A 19974-nucleotide genomic window follows, 5' to 3' on the forward strand; every position below is an offset into this window, starting at 1 on the left:
AGAATTTGTACACTTATTTTAAAGTCACTACAAACACATTCAGGAATGGGACACAAGAAAGAAGTGCTTCTTTGTTATTCCAAGCACTGTTTAAAAATAATCATAGGAACATTTGTATATGATATTACTTATAAATAAAATGATACACATACAGCAATGTGGGCAGTGAAGAACCCTCATCACAATATTAGTGCCAGTATGAAGATATGCTATGGGCTCAACAAATAATAGTATTCATTGACTGAGGGATGAAGAAAGTTGCAAAAGAAAAATATAAGAGGCCTAAGAAATGGGTCATTAGGGTTCAAACTTGGGAACTATGGAATGGGATCATTGAACGGAGCACTTGGTGGGGTCACAAAAAGTGATGGGTCCCTCTGCCCATCCCTTGGGCCAACACACATATTTATGCCTAAACTTTACTAACTGAGATTATCCAGTACATCATGAACATCAGTAGAATCATTCTTTGTTAGAACCAAAAGAGATCTTCTCTGGATTCCTCATTTTATGAATGAGAACAACGAGGCCAGTAGGAGGAAAGAAGCAGGAGGAAAGAAGTCACATCCAAGATAACAGAGCTAGCCCGAGGAGGGGCAACACAGAAAAACCTTAAAAGGGAAGGGAGGTGCAACTGTAGCCTCACCTGCATGTGCTCACAAGAGAACAAAAGCCGAGAGCCTCAGTCTCTCTCTGGGCATTAACCTCAGTCTGTGGTTTTGTTCCCTATTACCCATACTTTCATGCCACAGCTGTAGACTTGAGAGCTTCTCACCTGCAAAGCACAAAATACTTACTGTCTGGTCTTTTACTTTCTCTGTAAAAGAGAAGGTTTATTATGTTATTGCTATATCGAAATGACTTTCTTTACTAATGGCTTTCTTATTCCAGCTTTTGGGTAGGGTTTATAGAGATGTAAATCAGGTTTTCTTTCCTCTTTTAAGTATTTAAGCTGCCCTTTCTACCTCCAAAAAAAAAAAAAAAAAGTCCCAAGTCTGTGCTTTTTACTCAGAAAGAGAGATGGACATAACATCATTGCTAATGCTCATATACACTGGAATCTGACCCCAAGTTATTAAGAGTTCAGAGACAAAACGGAGGCTGGGAGTCCAAGTGGTTAGTGCTCCTCTCTCCTTTCTTTCCAGCATCAGCCACAAGCAATTTTCATCCTTGTCACACTAGATCTGTTTGGTGCATATGGACCAAGTGAGCTATACCAGGACACAAGCTGCCAGCCAGCTCAGATAAACAAACGTTTACTGAGTGCATGTAAAGGGCCTGACCTTATGTTTGGCCCTAGAAATATAAACAAGTCACTGTCCTGGCTCTGGAGCAATTTTCCTGTCTAGGTTTTATTCTTCACCTAAAATACCCAGCTGGTAATAAAACCTGGTGCCCAATTTGAACTCTAACGGCTAGTCCCTTCCAGACTCTCAGATCACATTCCAACCTGGGTTCTTTAATATGCCCACACCAGCCCTGTCCTGTGCAGGGAAAAAAATGTGCCTAATTCCTCCCAGCATGGTCTGACATCCCGAGTCATAACCTCATCTTAACCCTGTGATTGTGTGTCCATCACAATTAAATTAAGAGGTAGTGCATCATCCTCCCCAATTAAATCCATTTTAATTAAATGACAACTCAAGTTTTTTAAACACTTACTCTATGTGTGTGTGGCATGTTGGAGATAATGTTAGTAACAATAGAAAACAGATATAACAATTCTTTCAGAAATAATCTCATTCAATCTTTACACCAACCCTGTGGTAGAAGTTATTACCTTCATTCCTATTTACAGACCAAGAAAATGGCCCATGGGAGGCATGCAGACATGCCAGGTGTCATGCAGCCAGTGAGGACCCCAGCTCAAATCTGAAACCCAGGAGTGGGACTCCAGGAAATGATCTTATTCACTATATGTTTTTCATATGTTATTTCGAACCATGCAACCATGCAAGGAAGGTATTACAATTCCTACTTTACAAATGAGGAAGAACTAAGGCTGAGAGAGGGTTAAAAACTTGCCTAAGGACGGGGCAAAGAATGAAGCAGATATATCTGACTCAAAATATCCTGCACTTTGGAAAAGATGCCCCACAGGGCTTGGCACTAGTAGTTGTATATATTGTTTTACAGTTTACACAGTGCCTTGGCACAAGCAATCTTATTTCTTCATCACAGATACCCAGCAATATAGATCTTATTATCTCTATTATAAAAACAAAATTGAGGCTAAGAAGTTGAAATAACTTTCCCAAATATGGGTCATTTGAGCTGTGACACAAAACCAGGTATTCTGATTCCATGTCAGGGTGTTCTTGGTTAACTTGGAAGTTGGTATCTATTTGCTGTGCACCCATCCCAACCAGTTTGCCCCAGCTCTAGGCTCTACTTCTGAAAAAGCTAAGCATTACTGCTCTCTGACAGGTCAAGGGAGAGAGGAAAAACTAGGATATTAGAGATGCAGCTTACAGCTAATAGCTGTAAAAAAACCCCTAAGTTATCAGGAAAGAATTATTCATTATTAGATATTTCCATCAAGATGATTAGAAGGTAGGTGATGGCACATCAGGGCTGTATCTCCTCATCTATAAAATATTAAGGTAGAGGGCGTCTGGGTGGCTCAGATGGTTAAGTGACTGCCTTCAGCTCAGGTCATGACCTCCAGGTCCTGGGATCAAGCCCCATGTCGATCCCCACGTAAGGCTTTTGGCTCAGCGAGGAGTCTGCTTCTCTCTCTGCTTCTGTGTTTCCCTCTGCCTCTTCCTCCTGCTTAGGCCCTCTCTCTGTCTCTCTCTCAAATAAATAAAATGTTAAAAAAAAAATGTTGAGGTAGGACTAAACTATGGTTTCAAACTGGTGCCTCCATGAGGAAGTTTCTTGAAGGGCCATCGGAGGGATCTGCTGGATGGTCTGCCCAGCCCCCTTCTCTGGGAATCACCATGTTTCTGCTGCAGCTCCCTGCTCCATCTGCCACATAGTCATGACCCAGGCAGGACCAATCAGAGCCTCTCTTTCTGCATGGTGGATGGCCCAGTAAGCCAGAGATGTATGAGGGGAACAGACAAAGCCAGCCCATAAACAAAAAAAGGACTGGAGAAAATGGGCAGAGAAAAACAGAAAACTGCCTGGACTCCCTGATCCTTTCCTTTCTTTCAGACTTCCCTTTTTTTTGCTTAAGCCAGCTCATGGTGACTCTCATCACTTTCAACCAAATAAACCAGAGTTACTCAGAGATGGGAAGCAGGATGGTAGGCAAATAGATGAGGTTTTATTGTAGGGCTCACATTTTTATTGGATTTTGTTATGTGCTGAATTGGACTCCCCTCCACCCAAAAAAAAGTCTGTTATAGTCCTAATTCCAGTGTCTGTGAATGTGACCTTATTTGGAAATAGGGTCTTTGCAAATATCAAGTTAAGATGAAGTCATTAGGTTGGGCTCCAACCCAATAGAACTATTGTCCTTATAAAAAGAGAAGAGACACAGACATAAATGGGGTGAATGCCATGTGGCAAGATGGCAGAGGTCAAAGTGCTGCTTCTGCAAGCCAAGGGATGACAAGGATTATTAGCAGACCGCCAGAAGCTCTGAAGAAGCAAGGAATAATTCTTTTATGGGCTTCTGAGGGAGCCCTGCAAACACCTTGATTTTGTACGTCTAGCCTCCAGAAGCATAAGACAATATATTTCTGTTATTGTATGCCACCCTCTTTATGGTTGTTTGTTACAGCAATCTGAGGAAACAAATAAAGGCTTCCAATGAGGTTCTGAATTCTCTTTTTTAAACTTACATTAGAAATTTCTTAGAATTACTTAGAAATTTCATGTATAGAAAACATTTTATTCATGGTAAAGCTGCATAAATGAAATCTTGATTTCATTTATAATTTCCCAGTTAATTTGACTTACACATATGTATTGTATAACTACTTTTAGTAACTTCTGCTAAACAGTATGTCTCCCTGTTAATAAAATAAATATTTCATTTTTCCATTTTGGTTAAAAGTCACTTTTCATTTTCAGACTCTTCAAGTACGGGATTAAGTACATATTTAGTACATATTTTATTTAATGGTTTTCTTGCAAAATCCAGCATCTCAGCAAAAGCTGGGTTAGCATTTCAAATTGACCATAATTTGAGACATAAGAGGTATAGTTACAAGAATACAATGGAGCCTAAAAATATTTTTATTCCGAAAAGCTTCAGAATACCATTTGAAATTTTTGTAATAAAAGCAAGTTAACAACCTAGTATTTAAAATAAATTTTTTTCTAGAAAAGTTTCAGGAGACATGATTCCCCCCACAGCTGACAACACCATGACCAAACATATGTAGTGTTAATGCTTATAACTGGCACTGGTCTGATGGTTGCATTTTTAAAATTTTATTGCACACTTGCAGGTGGCCAGATAATTTTTTTTTTTATGATAGACATAGGGAGAGAGAGAGAGAGGCAGAGACACAGGCAGAGGGATAAACGGGCTCCATGCCAGGAGCCCGATGTGGGACTAGATCCCAGGACTCCAGGATCGCACCCTGGGCCAAAGGCAGGCGCTAAACCACTGAGCCACCTAGGGATCCCCGGCCAGATAATTTTTTATCTGTGACCACATTTTTCTAGAGATATTTCCAATAAAAGTACATTAGAGTTATATTGAACTTTTCAGTTTTCAAAGAGCCTTAAAATACATGATCCCACTTAGCTACAAAATTGCAATTTTAAATAGAAGAAGGTAGATATTATCATCTCTGTTTTACTGTTGAAGAGATAGATGCTAGGAAATCTGTCCTAGGTCGTATAACTAGTAAAAGTTAAAACCAGGTCTTCTGACTCCAAATCTAAGATGTGGTTTTCAAGATATTAGGCTGTCTATCTAATTCAGATACAAGGGTCAGGTGATTGCAGGTGGGTTTTTAACTGCTGGCCTCCCAGCTTCATAAGAAAAATACAATGAGGTATTTTTAACTCATTTTTCCCCCCAAAGAGCTAGCAGATGCTTTTCTTATCTGGACATGATTTCCTTCCAGAAATCACTAAAGAAATTGACACAACCATTGTTTGGCTTCTTGATGCTTGTGTTTCAGAGGTGTTTACCTGAGAGAGGGCCAATCCTGGCTCTGAGAGACAGTGGAGCTGTGCCCGAGGGATGGGTCCTTCTCAAGAGGTGATAAAGGAGTGGCCAGAATTATAATGAAAAGCCTCATAAACCTTCTCCTCTCTTTTCTGTCCTCATGAGACAAACTAAAGAGTGGACAAGACTTACAAAATCACATGAGCTACTTCTTTCCAGATTCTTTCTTTCTAGATGTGGAAAGTACACAGAACATTCCAGAATAAGAAAGGTGGAACTTATGATATAAATTTTGCCCAGTGCTAGGTCTACTTAGGATCAAAATGAGAAGCTCCTGGACCTCTGGCCATGATCCCTTGTCACTTGATAGATTCATTTCCAAAGCACCTTGAGGGTCAAGAGGCTAAATTATAGGAATGTTATACATTTTGATGTTTAAATCATCATTTTCCCCTCCCTGAAAGTATCACAGGCTGCCTCAGAGCTTAGCTTCAAATCTCACATTGCGTGCACCACCAAGATTAAGAGCATTCCCACTTCACTGCCCACTGAAGGCCAGGGGATTTCTTTTCAGCCTCTTGCACACAGACCCTCTGAGCTCACAGCTGTCAAGGGGCTAAAAGAACAGTGATGGCACTCTCATTAGCTCCTGGCCAGCCCAGATCTCAGGACCTAAAGAAAGGGATGAAGAGGCTTCGCTGCCTCTTCTCTCACCCAGTCACATATCATGTTATCTAGGGAGTAGAGAAAGAACCATCGAGACCTAAGCAAGAATCATTATTTACTAAGGCAATAGAGATTCATAATATTATTCTGGTAACTACACATAGTGAGCATTACAGGTAAGTTTTGTAAACTGGTGGTGTGTACAAAACCTCTCAAGTAGCTTTTTCTTAAAAAAAAAAAAAAAGACAACAAAAAAACCATCATACCATTTATCTGATGAGGAAACTAAAACTCCTACTACTATCAGAAATATGCTTAGGGAAACAAGTATGAAGTCTTATTAGAAGAGGCACAGTCCAGAATGGGTCGTTAGCAGAGGCAATTCCATGAGCAAAGATTTATAGAGGAAAAGAAAGTAAGAATTACAAAAATAAAGCTGAAAAGAACACTAGGTTAAATGGAATTCAGTCTCCTCATTTTATAGATGTAGAAATTGAGGTTCCTAGAGAAATGCATAGAATATATTTAACATTTTATAAAAAATGTGTGCTGTGAAATACTACTTAGCAAAAAAACAGAAAACAACAACAAAAACCACGTGCAAAGACACTGAAGACTCTCACAAGCCTAACGCTAAGTGAAGGAAGGCAGAAGCAAAAGTAAACATGCTGGAAGATTCGACGTATACGATCTTTTGGAACAGGCAAAACTGATCGAAGATGAAAACCACTGAAGGGTGGTTGACTTGGGTCAGGGATGGGTCCTAGGGAGGTATTGAGTGAGAAAGTTTTGGGTTAGAGCTTTCTGGGGAGATAGAAATGTTCTAATTTGTGGTAGGATATGGGTCATGTGGTATTTCTATTTGTCAAAACCATACAGCTAAGATTTATGCCTTCCAGTGCATGTAAATTTTATCTAAAAAAAAAAAAGCTATGAAAGAATAACAGTCTCTCAGCAATGGCATGGACAGTGATTGAAATAAGGCAAAATGACAATGGCAGCATCCTAATATTGACGTGGATACGGTGGGGATACAGCATGCTCTTATGTTTGCTCTGAATATTGCTAAACTTTTTCTACAAAAGACCTTGAAAGGTGACCATGCCTGAGTAAGGGGACTTTCATTCGTGTCTGGGAGTGTGTGAGCTCCTGGTCTGCTTTAGACCCTTTTCCTTTCCTGAGTTTCATCAATGTTTGCAGCCACATTCTAGGCCTGTTCCCATACAGCCTGTTACCCACTCTAGAATGCAAAATAGAGTGTCTCATGACAAGCAGGGGCTTGTGTCAAGCAATGATGCCAGCAGTTAAGGTACCGCAGTTAGGAGATCTCGCCAGGACCAGGATCAGCTGACACCCCAGAGCTGATAGCAAGCAGAACCAGAGGAGGTCTGCAGAGGCCCAAGACTGATTAAATCCTTTTACAAGGGGGAGGATTTTTGCAGCAAACTGTCAGACTCTTCAGACGTGACCCCTCTATGTCTGACTGCTGAAAATAGGCAGCTGCCGCTGAAGGCCCTACCCAATAGATCTCAGAACTGAGATCCTTCACTGCTTGAACATAGAAGCAGTAAGTGTCTGAGAGCTGACCCGGAGCAGATCGAGGCCATATCTCAACTGTGTTGAGATACAGATCGACTTAGTCTTTGGTTTGCTAACTTCCTACACCCTCTGTTATCTTGTCTGTTGTGGGGCTTGTCTTATGTTCTGCTGTGTGCCACGTAAGAAGCCAAGCTTAATCACATGGTGAAATGTCACTGAGTTTGGAATCCTGAACCTGCTTTGTAATTGTGATTAATTTTATTTGAATAAAGCAGACATTGTGGAAAGACACAAGTTGTGTATGCACTTTGTAGTGTGCCCATGACAACCAACCTTCCAGAGGAAAAGAGGGAACCTGAGGGGAGGTGAGGGGAAGCGAGCCTGCAGGAGCCCACCCAAAGCCTCTGCACAGGGTCTCTGAAAAGATCCAAGCCATTGGCAGCAGTGCAGCAGGCAGGAGGCAAATTGCCAGGAAATGCTTTCCAGTGCCATGTGGTTTGTACCCTTGAGAAATATCCCTTCTGGTTTGCTACCCCTGAGGTAGCCAAATAGCTTTCAAGAATGAGACTGCTTCACTTTTACATAGCAAAAAAGGAAAAAAAAAAAAACTAAAAAAGGCATATAATGAGGGTACTTGCGTGGCTCAGTCGGTTTAGTGTCTGCCTTCAACTCGGGTCACGATCCCAGGGTACTGGGATCAAGTCCCACGTGGGGCTCCCTGGTCAGCAAGGAGTCTGCTTCTGCCTCTACCCCTCCCCCTGGCTTGGGCTCACTCTCTCATGTTCTTTCTCTAAATAAATAAATAAATAAATAAATAAATAAATAAATAAATATCTTTTTAAAAAAAGGTATTAAAATATTACATATTTTAATAATTTAAAATTTAATAATTTTAATTAGATATTAAAATATTAAAGATATTTAATGAGATTGCCCCATAAACACAACAAATAGGCCAAAATACATTTTATTTATTTATTTATTTATTTATTTATTTATTTATTTATTTATTTATTCTTGAGAGACAAGGAGAGAAAGAGTCAGAGACATAGGCAGAGGGAGAAGCAGGCTCCATGCAGGGAGCCTGATGTGGGACTCAATCCCAGGACCCCAGGATCATGCCCTGACCAAAGGCAGACGCTCAACTGCTAAGCCACCCAGGTGTCCCCATTTTATTTATTTATTTATCTTTATTTTTTAAATTAGAGACAGAGGGTGCATGCCCACGCAGGCAGAGGATGGGAGGGACAGAAGGAGGAAGAGAATCTCCACGCGGAGCTTGGAGCCCATTGTGGCTCATCTCACAACACCAGGATCATGACCTGAGCAGAAATCAAAAGTCAATGATTTAACCAACTGAGCCATCCAGGTGCCCTTGCAAAAAAACGTTTCTAATCATTATATTTTTTACCTAGTTTTTAAATTTTAGTCTCAGATCTTAATTTTTTAATTCTTAAATTAGAATCTGTATAATATGAAATATCAAAAGAAATATTATCAGCATTTATTTGCAGATACTGTTAAATTTCCTAGTGAATCTCTAACACATCAATTCACATCAACCTAAAGAAAAAAGTTACATAAAAGAGGGCATAAGTAGTAAGTTATTAGTGAGTTAAATTTTTCATTTATTTCATACGCACTACAAAAATATTTTTAGGGGCACCTGGGTTGCTCCTAAAGGAGTACTGTTACTCCTAAGTAACAGTAGTTGAGTGTCTGCCTTTGGCTCAGGTAGTGACCCCAGGGCCCTGGGTTCGAGTTCCACATCAGGATCCCTGTAAGGAGTTGCTTCTCCCTCTGCATATGTCTCTGCCTCTCTGTGTCTCTCATGAATAAGTAATAAAATCTTTTAAAAAATATATATATATATATATATTTTAACATCACAATAAAATCAGATACACTAGGCCCATTACGGGAGTTTAAAAGAACAAACAAATTAAATGGGTTAGGGGTCCTTTGCCTGTTTAGGCTAAAGGCTATGCCTTGTGGAATGTTCTCCAAGTGCTTCTGTGAATTACCTCACAAGATGACCGAGGAGATCCATAAAAATACACCCTGTAATTGCATACAATATGACTACAAAAGTACTCTGATAGCACTTGACCCTTTGTTATTAAAATCCTCATCCATTAGCAGTTACTTTTATTGCATAACACCAACAGGTCTTGTAAAACACACATTTATAAGAACCACAACAGCATTACTAAAGATCACACTTCAGGTTTGTAATAATTCTACGGTGGACAGAGCTGAGCTGTGAAACCACAGGTCTAAAAGCATCATATCTGATCAGAGAACCTAAGACAAAGTCACAAATGCCATCCCAAATTTTGGTATGAGCATTCCATCACAACTTAAACTAACTAACACATGCTCTTTAAAAATTAACACCCATTGCCTTATTTGAATTATAAATACCTCAAAAGTTATTTATAAGGTTACCTCTAATTGGGAATATTTGTTGATGAGCCGAAGGAAGCCTGCTTTCTTCCTGATATGAACCTAAGGAAAATTTCAGAATCCTTTCTCCTCTGATCACAAGATAAAAGAAATAAAACCCAAGAGACCTGAGGTTCTCCTTAACTTAAAACACAATCAGGAGTTTATCAAACTAAAAAAGTAACACTGAACACACATTTGAAAGATGCACACACATGTATTCATAAAACAAATACAAGGCGATGCAAAACTTAGACATTAATTTCAAGTTTGATGAGACAAATATATGTTTTTCCCAGAGGCAAAGGAAAATGTAGGCCTTAAAACTGCATTATTCATATTGGTGTAACTAAGTCATACTAAAGGTTGGCATTTTTCTTCTAGAGCTATACTTTTGATAACCGGTATCTCTAAGACAGATATAAATTAGGTTAAGCTGATTAAATAGTGTACTACTTGATTCATAACTTCTAAAATCATTAAAAATTGGTACAGAGCTTTTGAGGAATTTCCAGACACTCAGGTTACAACAAAAATAGTAATTACGATTTTAAAAGTAATAACTCTTTCCTTAGGATTGACATTCTGTTTACTTACAGACTGTCCATTTATCCCCCGGGGGTCTTCCATTGAAGACTTTTTCTTCTGAATTATATATGGGCTATTAGCTACACACTTCTTCAAAGGGTTCCAACACCCTTGCACCTGTGAAGAATAGAGCATCAAGCAGCCATATTAATTGTGTAGCATGAAATCAAGAGCTGGTCTTTGCATCTGCAGCTTTCCATTTAAGCAAATGTATACATGTATACACAAGTCAAGAATGCTTACCTTCACTGAATGAATCTTTAAAATAATATTATGGGTTTACTGTTTATCACAATTTACATGAGCCAAATGTGGCCAAATTATAGCTCAGTGTGTCCGCTGTCAGCAGCTGCAGCCCAAGAAAAAAAAGAATTGAGAGGCCAGCTAGAGGGCTTTCCACACACATTATTTTTGAGCCAACAGTACAAGAGCTTTTTTTTTTTTTCTTTTTGAATTCAGTTTCTCCAAGCTATTTATCAACGTCAATTGTACCATAATGCAAAGAGGAAATAGTAACAAAGAGATATGACTGTAGTCTGAGCAGAGGATAAAAGAGAAAATCTAGAGTTGAGTGTTTTACCCTCAGGGCAAGGATATTATTATACTATTTCTTAGCAAGTTTACATTAGGTCACAGTTTCACGGCTGATCAATTCTGAACCTTCAGAGACTCAACACCTTTGAGAAGAATGGGCTTTGGAGATGTTTCAAGACGTGGACAATAAATGCAGTATGCTGAAATACCTTCTGCAGTTAGCTATCTTCAAAAGAAAGAGAAAGAAAGAAAGAAAGAAAGAAAGAAAGAAAGAAAGAAAGAAAGAAGAAAGAAAGAAAGAAAGAAAGAAGAAAGAAAGAAAGAAAGAAAGAAAGAAAGAAAGAAAGAAAGAAAGAAAGAAAGAAAAGAAAGAAAGGAAAGAAGAAAGAAAGAAAGAAAGAAAGAAAGAAAGAAAGAAAGAAAGAAAGAAAGAAAGAAAGAAAACGTAATTATCTGCCTGCCCATTCTCATTTCCTAACTTTCTGAATTGGTTTTTATGCTCATGCTCAAATGAGGAACCCAAAACAGACTCTCAGGTTCTCTAACTTGGGCTTGGCAACTAAAACACTTTTCTACGTGCCTTGCATCAACTCTAATACAGATATTTAAATATCATGGAATTTTAAGAAAGAAAAGAATAGACATGATCTTAATATCACCCAAGACAAAATTATGAAGAGAGAGTATGTAGTGGTCTTTTCTCTCTCTCTCTCTCTCTCTCTCTCTCTTTAAGAGACAGAGAGAGTGCACATGAGGGGCTGTGGGGGAGAGGTAGAGAGAGAATTTTAAGCAAGTTCCATGACCAGCGCAGAGCTAACGTGGGGATCCACCTCACAACCTGAGACCATGACCAGAGCCAAAACCAAGAGTCAGACACTTAACTGACAGAGCCACCCAGGGGCCTCGAGTATATAGTCATCTAACTTTGGTATCACTTTTTGTAAAAGTACTTGAACTTCTGAGTGTCAGTCAGCATGGTAGGAAAACCACTGCACTAGAAGTCATGAGACCTGAATTCAGGTTCTGGCTCTGCCACTAACCAGCTGAATGACCTGAGGTAAATAATTTATCCCTCTGAGCCTCAAGTTTTATTATCTGTGAAATTGGAGATTTCAACTGGATGATATCCTACAGGGTTGTATTTTATATGCATAATTTAATGAATGTATGTTTACACATATAATCTTCAGGTAAAAGATCCCAAGCTTGGACCATTTGGGATGTAATTTTGAAATGCTGGAGTCATTCTCATTATGTTTGTTTCACTCACAACTATATCAGCGCTGGAAAATATATGCCTTATCCACTGTCAACACAAAGGTGATGCTTCTTGGACAACATAATACTCATAAATAACTCCCCAAATTTTGAGAATCCTTATGAGAGCATGGTGTTTTTGTAATGTCGCCAGAAACAATGTTATAATTTCAGATTATGAGTAAATAAAAATCCCGTGGATGTATCTATGGCCTGCTAAACCAAGAAAATACAATGATTACATTTACTCTATTTCAAATTGCTCAAAATCTCAGAACTGAATCTTAAAATGCACCCCATCCTGGCTTTTAGAGGATTACCTGCTTAATCAAGGAAGAGATATTATAGAAACTAGACTTTCTTCATTGCTTGAGTTATTCTCTTGAGGCACATTAACTTTTCTAGGCGATAAGGCAACTTTTAAAAATAATAATAATAATCCTGCCTTACATTGGTCAAACACTTTACAGTTTACAAAGTGCTTTCACATGAACTGCCCACAGTGCACCTATATGTGGGGAGACAAAGTCCAGTCTCATTCCTCACAGAAGGGAGCAGGCCCAAGACAAAGCCCCCTCTGATTTCCCCTAAACTCCCATCCTCTCCATACCTGTCCTGAGAACATGTTTCAATCAAAATCTGTATATTTGATATTCCAGGATTATTTCCCATGTGTTTCTTTTCCCTATTGCCATACTGAACTTACTGAACAGTTTAAGGTATTAAGAATGGTCAGGTTACATGAGCATGAAAGGTATTTCATTTGTAATTTTATTTCTCTGAAGATGAAACTGTTCTGTACCAAATGCTGTATTTGTTATTGTTTCCTGGGCTAAAAAGAAAAGACTGAGCTTATTGAGAAGTCAAAAGAGTCAGCATTCATCTACTTCAGATAGATGTCTCCATTGAGAAAGACTACCACTCAAAAATCAAAAAATCACAGAGAGCCATGGACTTTATTTACAAATCCTCCACTGCTTGCTAAATCAGCATAGTTGTTTCCAGATTTCTACATGTCAATCCAAACCATGCAATAGATGCCATGACTGGGTCTACTGATATTTAGGAGCCTGGCTTTAGTAAACCCTTAATTCCCTTGCTGGACTTGATCTTTCATGGTTTATAAATAAGCTTGCCCCCATTATAGCACTTACTTAATGGGAGTGTAATTATTTCTCTACCTGTCTCCCCTACTAGACTGTAGCTCCATGAGGGCTAGGCCCATGCCTTATTCTCTTATTCAAGGCACATATGGCACTCATTAAATATTCTGAATGAATGAATTGAATGAGTGTTATCAATAGGTGGCAATATTTTAATACATGCAAACTCAGAGCCAGAATTAGGTGTGCAGTTAAATGGTGGTACTAATATTCAATCAGCTTTAAAAGTATCCATCAAATTTCTGGTCCTAAACATTTGTTCCAAGTATCTAAGAAACAGGCTCAAGCAAAAACACATTACTTAATTCATATCTATTTACCTATCTACCTATTTACCTACTTACTGCTCACATAGAGAGTAGCTAGTCATAAAACTGTTTACACCTACACATAAACACATAAAGAGTACTTAGAGGTGAAATTCTTAGGTACTTTGTTTAAACCAAGGAGTGGTTTCCCCAGAAAAGAAAGAATAGAGGAATGTTTAAGGAAGGCTATTCTAGATACAGAATGGTGAGGGCAGTTACACACAGATGGAAGGATCAGTGGATTGATATTTGTTTTGGAGATTTGTGGGGCACTAGAGGCAGGTGTTTTGGCATCAGAAGTCTCCCTACAAGGACAGGGCACTATGAGTCTGGTGGCAGTTGGAAACCCATTCACACAGCCACCTCCAGCACTCACCTTGCCTAAGCAGGGTGCATTTGCCACAAAAGGCCAGATCCTTTACTTACCCACTCCTGAGTCAACTATTATGGCACCCTCCCTAAGAAGGGTAGGTAGACTTGTACAACATGGAAGGCCACTGCTTGTCAGCCACTGAAGTGTAAGGTTCCCTGATAAAAAGACAAAGGACCAAGAGACAGCCTGGATTTCTGCTGGCCAACTTCATCATTCTGGAGTCATTTATCTACTCTGAGCATAGAGGAAAAGCCTGGAAGCCTCTTCCTGAAATGTGTTTCAACAACTCCTTAAGTAAGAAGAAAAGATCAACTGAACAAAATGCTGGGAAACAGTTGCACAGCTGGGCACATATTTAAATGATTCAACTCTTCCTATTCACTAGCTGCATGAGGCCACCTGAGAAAAATGCTCTCTTAGGACAGGCAGTGGTACAATCAGCCCCTTCCAAGACCACCACAGCTCACAGAAGACAGGAGACAGGCTAGGGGCACTCACAGCTCAGGATAGTGTTGCACTCACAGGCCCAGGCCAGATGCTAGCCCAGGCATGTGGTGTTGAGCAGAATCATGTAGGTGGTTCTTCTCAGCAAGAGGGACAGCACGAGGCATGCTGGACAAGAAGGAAATAAAGAGTACTGGCTCTGTTTCGGTCTTTCCAACATCTGAGGGAACTGTGCCTCCTTTGGTCCAACTGCCTGGACTGTTGATACACTACCACCAAAAAGCTAATTTTGTTAGGTGGACTCGACACAGGGTTAAGGAAGCTTTAGGAACTTCCTTTATATTTGCCACTCTTGGGGGAGTGGGGTATGAAGAGACTAAAGTTAGTAAACAGATGATAACAAATAAATATTAGACTTACACACTGATAAAACAGGCTCTGTAGAAAGCATCAAATTGAGACTACAATCTGACAAATATTGTAATCATACGAAATTTCCTTGGGAGCCCAGGTGCATTATGAAATTGGGCACCCAGTGAGGACATTATATCTCTAGAGTTCAGTGATACTTGGCATATTTTAGGACCTCTGGCAACCAACAAGCATATTAATTTTTAAAATACTGAATAGTTCTAAATACAGAAACTTTAATGCATGTGAGATGAAAAATCTATTCTGTACATTCCTGCTATAATTTAAACTTTCGGGATGCCAATTTTTCTCCCCATGTCTATGAACAGCACTTGCTGTTTAAGAGAAAAATGCTCAGTAGCTCTGAACCTAAAATGTCCTGGGTTGAATAAAATCTATATTCACTCTGCATAGTTGCTTCCTATTCATTTCTCCCCATCAGCCAAAGCCAGGTGGTTGATAAAATAAGCAATAGCACCTCATCTTACATGTAAATATTATCTCGCTTTCTTTTTATCTTAGTTCTGGCTCATCACAAACTTCCTGGCTATTGTTAAAACAAAATATTGGGAAAAGTTAACTTGGCATAAGTGTATAAATTATGGAGGCATGAAACAGATAAAGGAGCTAGTTAGGCAGGCTTGTAGGACATAACTAGAAGGAAGAAAAATAAGATAGAGACTAATATGATTGAGAAGAAAATATTTTAAAATATTTTATACATCATCTATATATTTTTTTACATCTTCTATATTTTAATTTTTCCCGCTGGTTTTGAGAAATGAATTATATTTTAGATGACACACAAATCACCTGTAATGAACCAGAGACTCATCAGACACTGCTAATAACTTCTGGCTCCTTGGATGAAAGAGTATTTTCATTGCAACACACCATCACTTTAATCTTTGCTTTCTCACCAAGTGTTGAGTTTTCTAACATTCCTGAGAAGCAGAAGGAAACTCGTGGTTGAACATTGCTTTATAGAAAAGAAAAGAGCTATTCTGAAGTATGTCCCCAGAAGACTACAACTACAGATTGAATAAACATATCAAATCAAGGGGTCTTTAAGAAAATTTACAAACAGAAGCCTGCAGTGAAATGAACCACTGGATGAATGTCCTCCAGGGACCTACTCTACTCACTATTCCACGGTTCCCAAAGCCACAGGATGCTGTGTGGCACTGTCACCTCTTCTTTGCTTTACTCACCTTCCCAGGAAATTTGGTTATATCAAGGAAAACATTGATTGGGTATACTCAGGTGAATGGGATTCAGAAACTAGACACTCAACGATCTTTCAGATTGTTCCCAACCACTGAAGCCATTAATGGAAAAACAAGTTCAGCTCTACATTGGCGAAAGTCTTCTACAGCTAGAGGTAAAGTTTCTACAGAAATAAATGTCTACAAAAATTTGCTTTTATAGCTGTTCCACTGATTTACTGATACTAATGTTTTAAAGTTTTAAGTGTGAAGCCTATCTATTCATTACAGAATTTCCATACAAATATGACCAGATTTCTGCTTCCACCATATGCAACTTCCTTCTAATATCAGATGAAGAATATAAGGCAAGGGGACAATCAAAAGAGCTGACACTAACAAGGAAAATTAATAGCATGTGTTTATTCAGTAAAGTTCAATTCAAACTATATTTTCAAGAGCAGTAGACCTATACAGTATTTTAATGCAGCACTTACGTATGAACAATATTGAGAAAACTCTGAAGAAACATACCATAATCCCATCAACCCAACTTACTTTTATAAAAGTATAATCGTAGTGAATCATCATGCTTGTATTTTTCCAGTTTCTCTTAACATTGTTCCATAATCATTTTATGGTCTACATTTACCATTTTTAAATTTTTTTTATTTATTTATTTATTTATTTATTTATTTATTTATTTATTTATTCAGAGAGAGAGAGAGGCAGAGACACAGGCAGAGGGAGAAGCAGGCTCCATTCAGGGAGCTTGACGTGGGACTCGATCCTAGATCTCCAGGATCACACCCCGGGCTGCAGGCGGCGCTAAACCACTGTGCCACTGGGGCTGCCCTACATTTATCATTTTTAATGCAATTTATATTCCCATGTAATTTGCATTCCATCAGGGCAATAATCCCATAAAGTGGGACATTGGTTTGTTTGTTTTTCACTTTTGCACTATAGCACATAACACTTTAAGATCTGCATTCATCAAGTTCTTTCCCTACTTTTAAATGCTTTAAGGATAAATTCTAGATTGCAATTAAAGGACCAAAAGGTATGATAGTTGAAAGTAGTAATTCTTAGAAACTGAGGTCAAATTCCCTTATTCATATTTCTCTTACAAAGAACATTGGCCCTAGTAGAAGGATGAAATATGAAAGTCATATCTTGATATTCCAATGAAATTGCTACACAGAACCTATAATCTTTTTTTTAAGTTTTTTTAAAGATTTTATTTATTTATTCATTCATGAGAGACACACACAGAAAGAGAGAAAGAGAGAGAGAGAGGCAGAGACACAGGCAGAGGGAGAAGCAGGCTCCGTGCAGGAAGCCTGACATGGGACTCGATCCCAGGTCCCCAGGATCAGGCCCTGGGCTGAAGGTGGCGCTAAACCGCTGAGCCACCCGGGCTGCCCAGAACCTATAATCTTGATAGCATTTGTGAATCTTCCTATATCATAGGTTACCTTTTTTTTTTCATAGAAGAATTTTTGAATACCAAAAAACATGTCTGGACATTTGAAAGCCTTAACTAAATCATTGATGTGAATCATCACCATGCTGATAAAAGTATGCATGGTTATCACACGCTAGTCATTTGCTCTTTCTTCCACTCAACACTGCTCTTTGAATAGAATCTGCTCTCCTGGACTCAAGATGAAAAGTCAAACCTCATTCCAGTAAACATGGGATCTTTTAATACCATCCTGATCATTTTTTCCCCTTCTTTCAGCAAGGTGAATCACCAAGTCACATGACTCATTGGGTTGAGTCTGACAGCCATTGTCATAAAATACTTCATACTCAAGCATAGAAATAGTAAATGTTTCCCATTAATTATGATTGGTGGAACACCTGTGAGGGATTTAAAGAACAGTGGTGTGTGGTAGTGTATTGCTTGAGAACCACAGGCGTATAAATCTCATATGTAATGGACAAATGCAGGCATCCAAGAGAAAAGAACCTAAAACATAATCACAAGTAAGAAATCTATCTAACATTTCACCAGGCTGGTATATTAATTCTGTTGAATCTACTGGATATAGGGTACGGTCAGTCCTCTACAGATGTAGTTTATAATACAGTGTATCCTAGAAATAGTTTCTCAGCCTACAGAGACTATAGTTTCAGTTTTAAAATAACAAGGTCTAGAATAACTGGAGCAAACTACACTGGTACCATTCAGTGGTTATGTTTTCTGCTCTCTAAATTAACTAAATAACTATAACTAAATGACAAATTTTCTCACTTTATTCAAAAGACAAGGAGGAGATACGAAACATCAACTCCCTTACTTTTATGTAGAAAGATCTAACATCAAATACCTCCTAAGAGGTTGAAAATAAACCACAAAAACTCACCCATAGGGATAGAAAGTAGAATAGTGGTTGCCTGGAACCAGAGCCCAAGATGGGGTGGGGGTGTGGAGAGTGGTTGATGGACTATAAAGAGCCATGAGGGAACTTTCTGGAGTGCTAGAAGTGCTGTATCTTGACTGTAGTGGTGATATGGGTGAACATGATTATCAAAACTCATTGAATCAGGCAGCCTGGGGGGCTCAGCAGTTTAGCACTGCCTTCAGCTTAGGGCATGATCCTGGAGATCCTGGAGACCCTGGAGACCCTGGAGACCCAGGATCAAGTCCCACGTCAGGTTTCCTGCAGGGGGCCTGCTTCTTCCTCTGCCTGTGTCTCTGCCTCTCTCTCTCTCTTTCTCTCTCTGTGTCTCTCAAATCTTAAAAAAAAAAAAAAACAAAAAAAACCTCATTGAGCCATACGCTTAATAAAGTTGATTTTTAAAAAATGTGCTACAATTCACATTTTTTTATCAGTTATCAACCTCTTTTTTCCAGGACCATCAAGGAAGCAACATTCTGGTAATATAATAGTCATTGCCCCTCCAAATCAAACATGACATTAGTGCTGATCTTTGTCTAATTGCTTATCCACTAACACTCCTTTCTAATGCAGGTGACAGTCACTCCTGCTTGAGTAAATTATATGGGTCCAACAATTAATAATCTTCATTTTTAGGTGTAAAAGTGAAAAGGGGCTTTAAAACATCTCCTTGGTTTAAGAGATGAAGATTAAAAGGGACACTATGTTCTTTAGTATTATGGTTCAATTGGCATGTCAATCATTGATATGAACCTGAAGGCTTTAAATCCTAAATTAGAATGTGGAATGGTGGTCAGGTTTTCAGTAATACCCTGAGTCAGATTCATAAAGTACTTGGTCTGTGCTTAGCCTACAAAAAAAAAGTTCAGCTGTCAAAATTAAAAAGCAGGTTTATTTCTTTTTTTTTTTTTTAAGATTTATTTATTTATTTATTCAGAGAGAGAGAGAGAGGCAGAGACACAGGCAGAGGGAGAAACAGGCTCCATGCAGGAAGCCTGATGCAGGACTTGATCTCGGGTCCCCAGGATCACACCCCGGGCTGCACACCCCGGGCTGCAGGCAGCGCTAAACCGCTGTGCCACCGGGGCTGCCCAGCAGGTTTATTTCTAAAAAAAAAAATAAGTGGAAAGATTTGTGTCTCCAATTCTTATGCTAAAATCTGCTAAAATCTGAAGGCAATTTTAGCCATGGATATAGACATAGACTTCAATGTCCAGCTCATTAGGGAACATATTTAGTTCAGGGACCCAAGGTCATCATTAGACTTTAGAATTAATGCAGATCACACGTGCCAGTTTAGGAGAAACTAGAGAACACACACCTCCCTGCTCCGCTCCAACACTACTCACTTACCCTTGACAATCACAACTCAAATTTAGCAAAGCTATTTCCTCATTTCGTGGATGCTGACTCTTACTTTTACTTGCTTCTAGACCAGAGTAAGGATTACTTGATGGAATAAGATTGCCGGGCTCCAGTCTCAGCGGCCAAAACACCGAAAACAAAGACAGTCATGGAGAAAGCATTAAGCGGTCAAAAAAGAGGTACTGACTCAGGGT

General features: G+C 39.0%; 1 protein-coding gene across 10 annotated transcripts in view; it reads right to left on the minus strand.

The window, feature by feature from the left end:
- Positions 1-19974, minus strand: part of EYA1 (EYA transcriptional coactivator and phosphatase 1) — a 420890-nt gene that overhangs the window by 327773 nt on the left and 73143 nt on the right. For 9 of the 10 annotated variants that reach the window (XM_025477983.3, XM_025477982.3, XM_025477975.3 and 6 more), the window contains one exon: positions 10322-10429. In XM_025477983.3, the coding sequence (XP_025333768.1) occupies positions 10322-10354 (33 nt within the window). In that variant the 5' untranslated portion in view covers positions 10355-10429. Of the gene's footprint in view, positions 1-10321; positions 10430-15615; positions 15747-19974 lie in introns of those variants that run through there. The other variant, XM_035708234.2, reaches the window with a different exon arrangement.

This window comes from Canis lupus, chromosome 29 (genome assembly GCF_003254725.2).
Source record: "Canis lupus dingo isolate Sandy chromosome 29, ASM325472v2, whole genome shotgun sequence".
Lineage (NCBI taxonomy): Eukaryota > Metazoa > Chordata > Mammalia > Carnivora > Canidae > Canis > Canis lupus.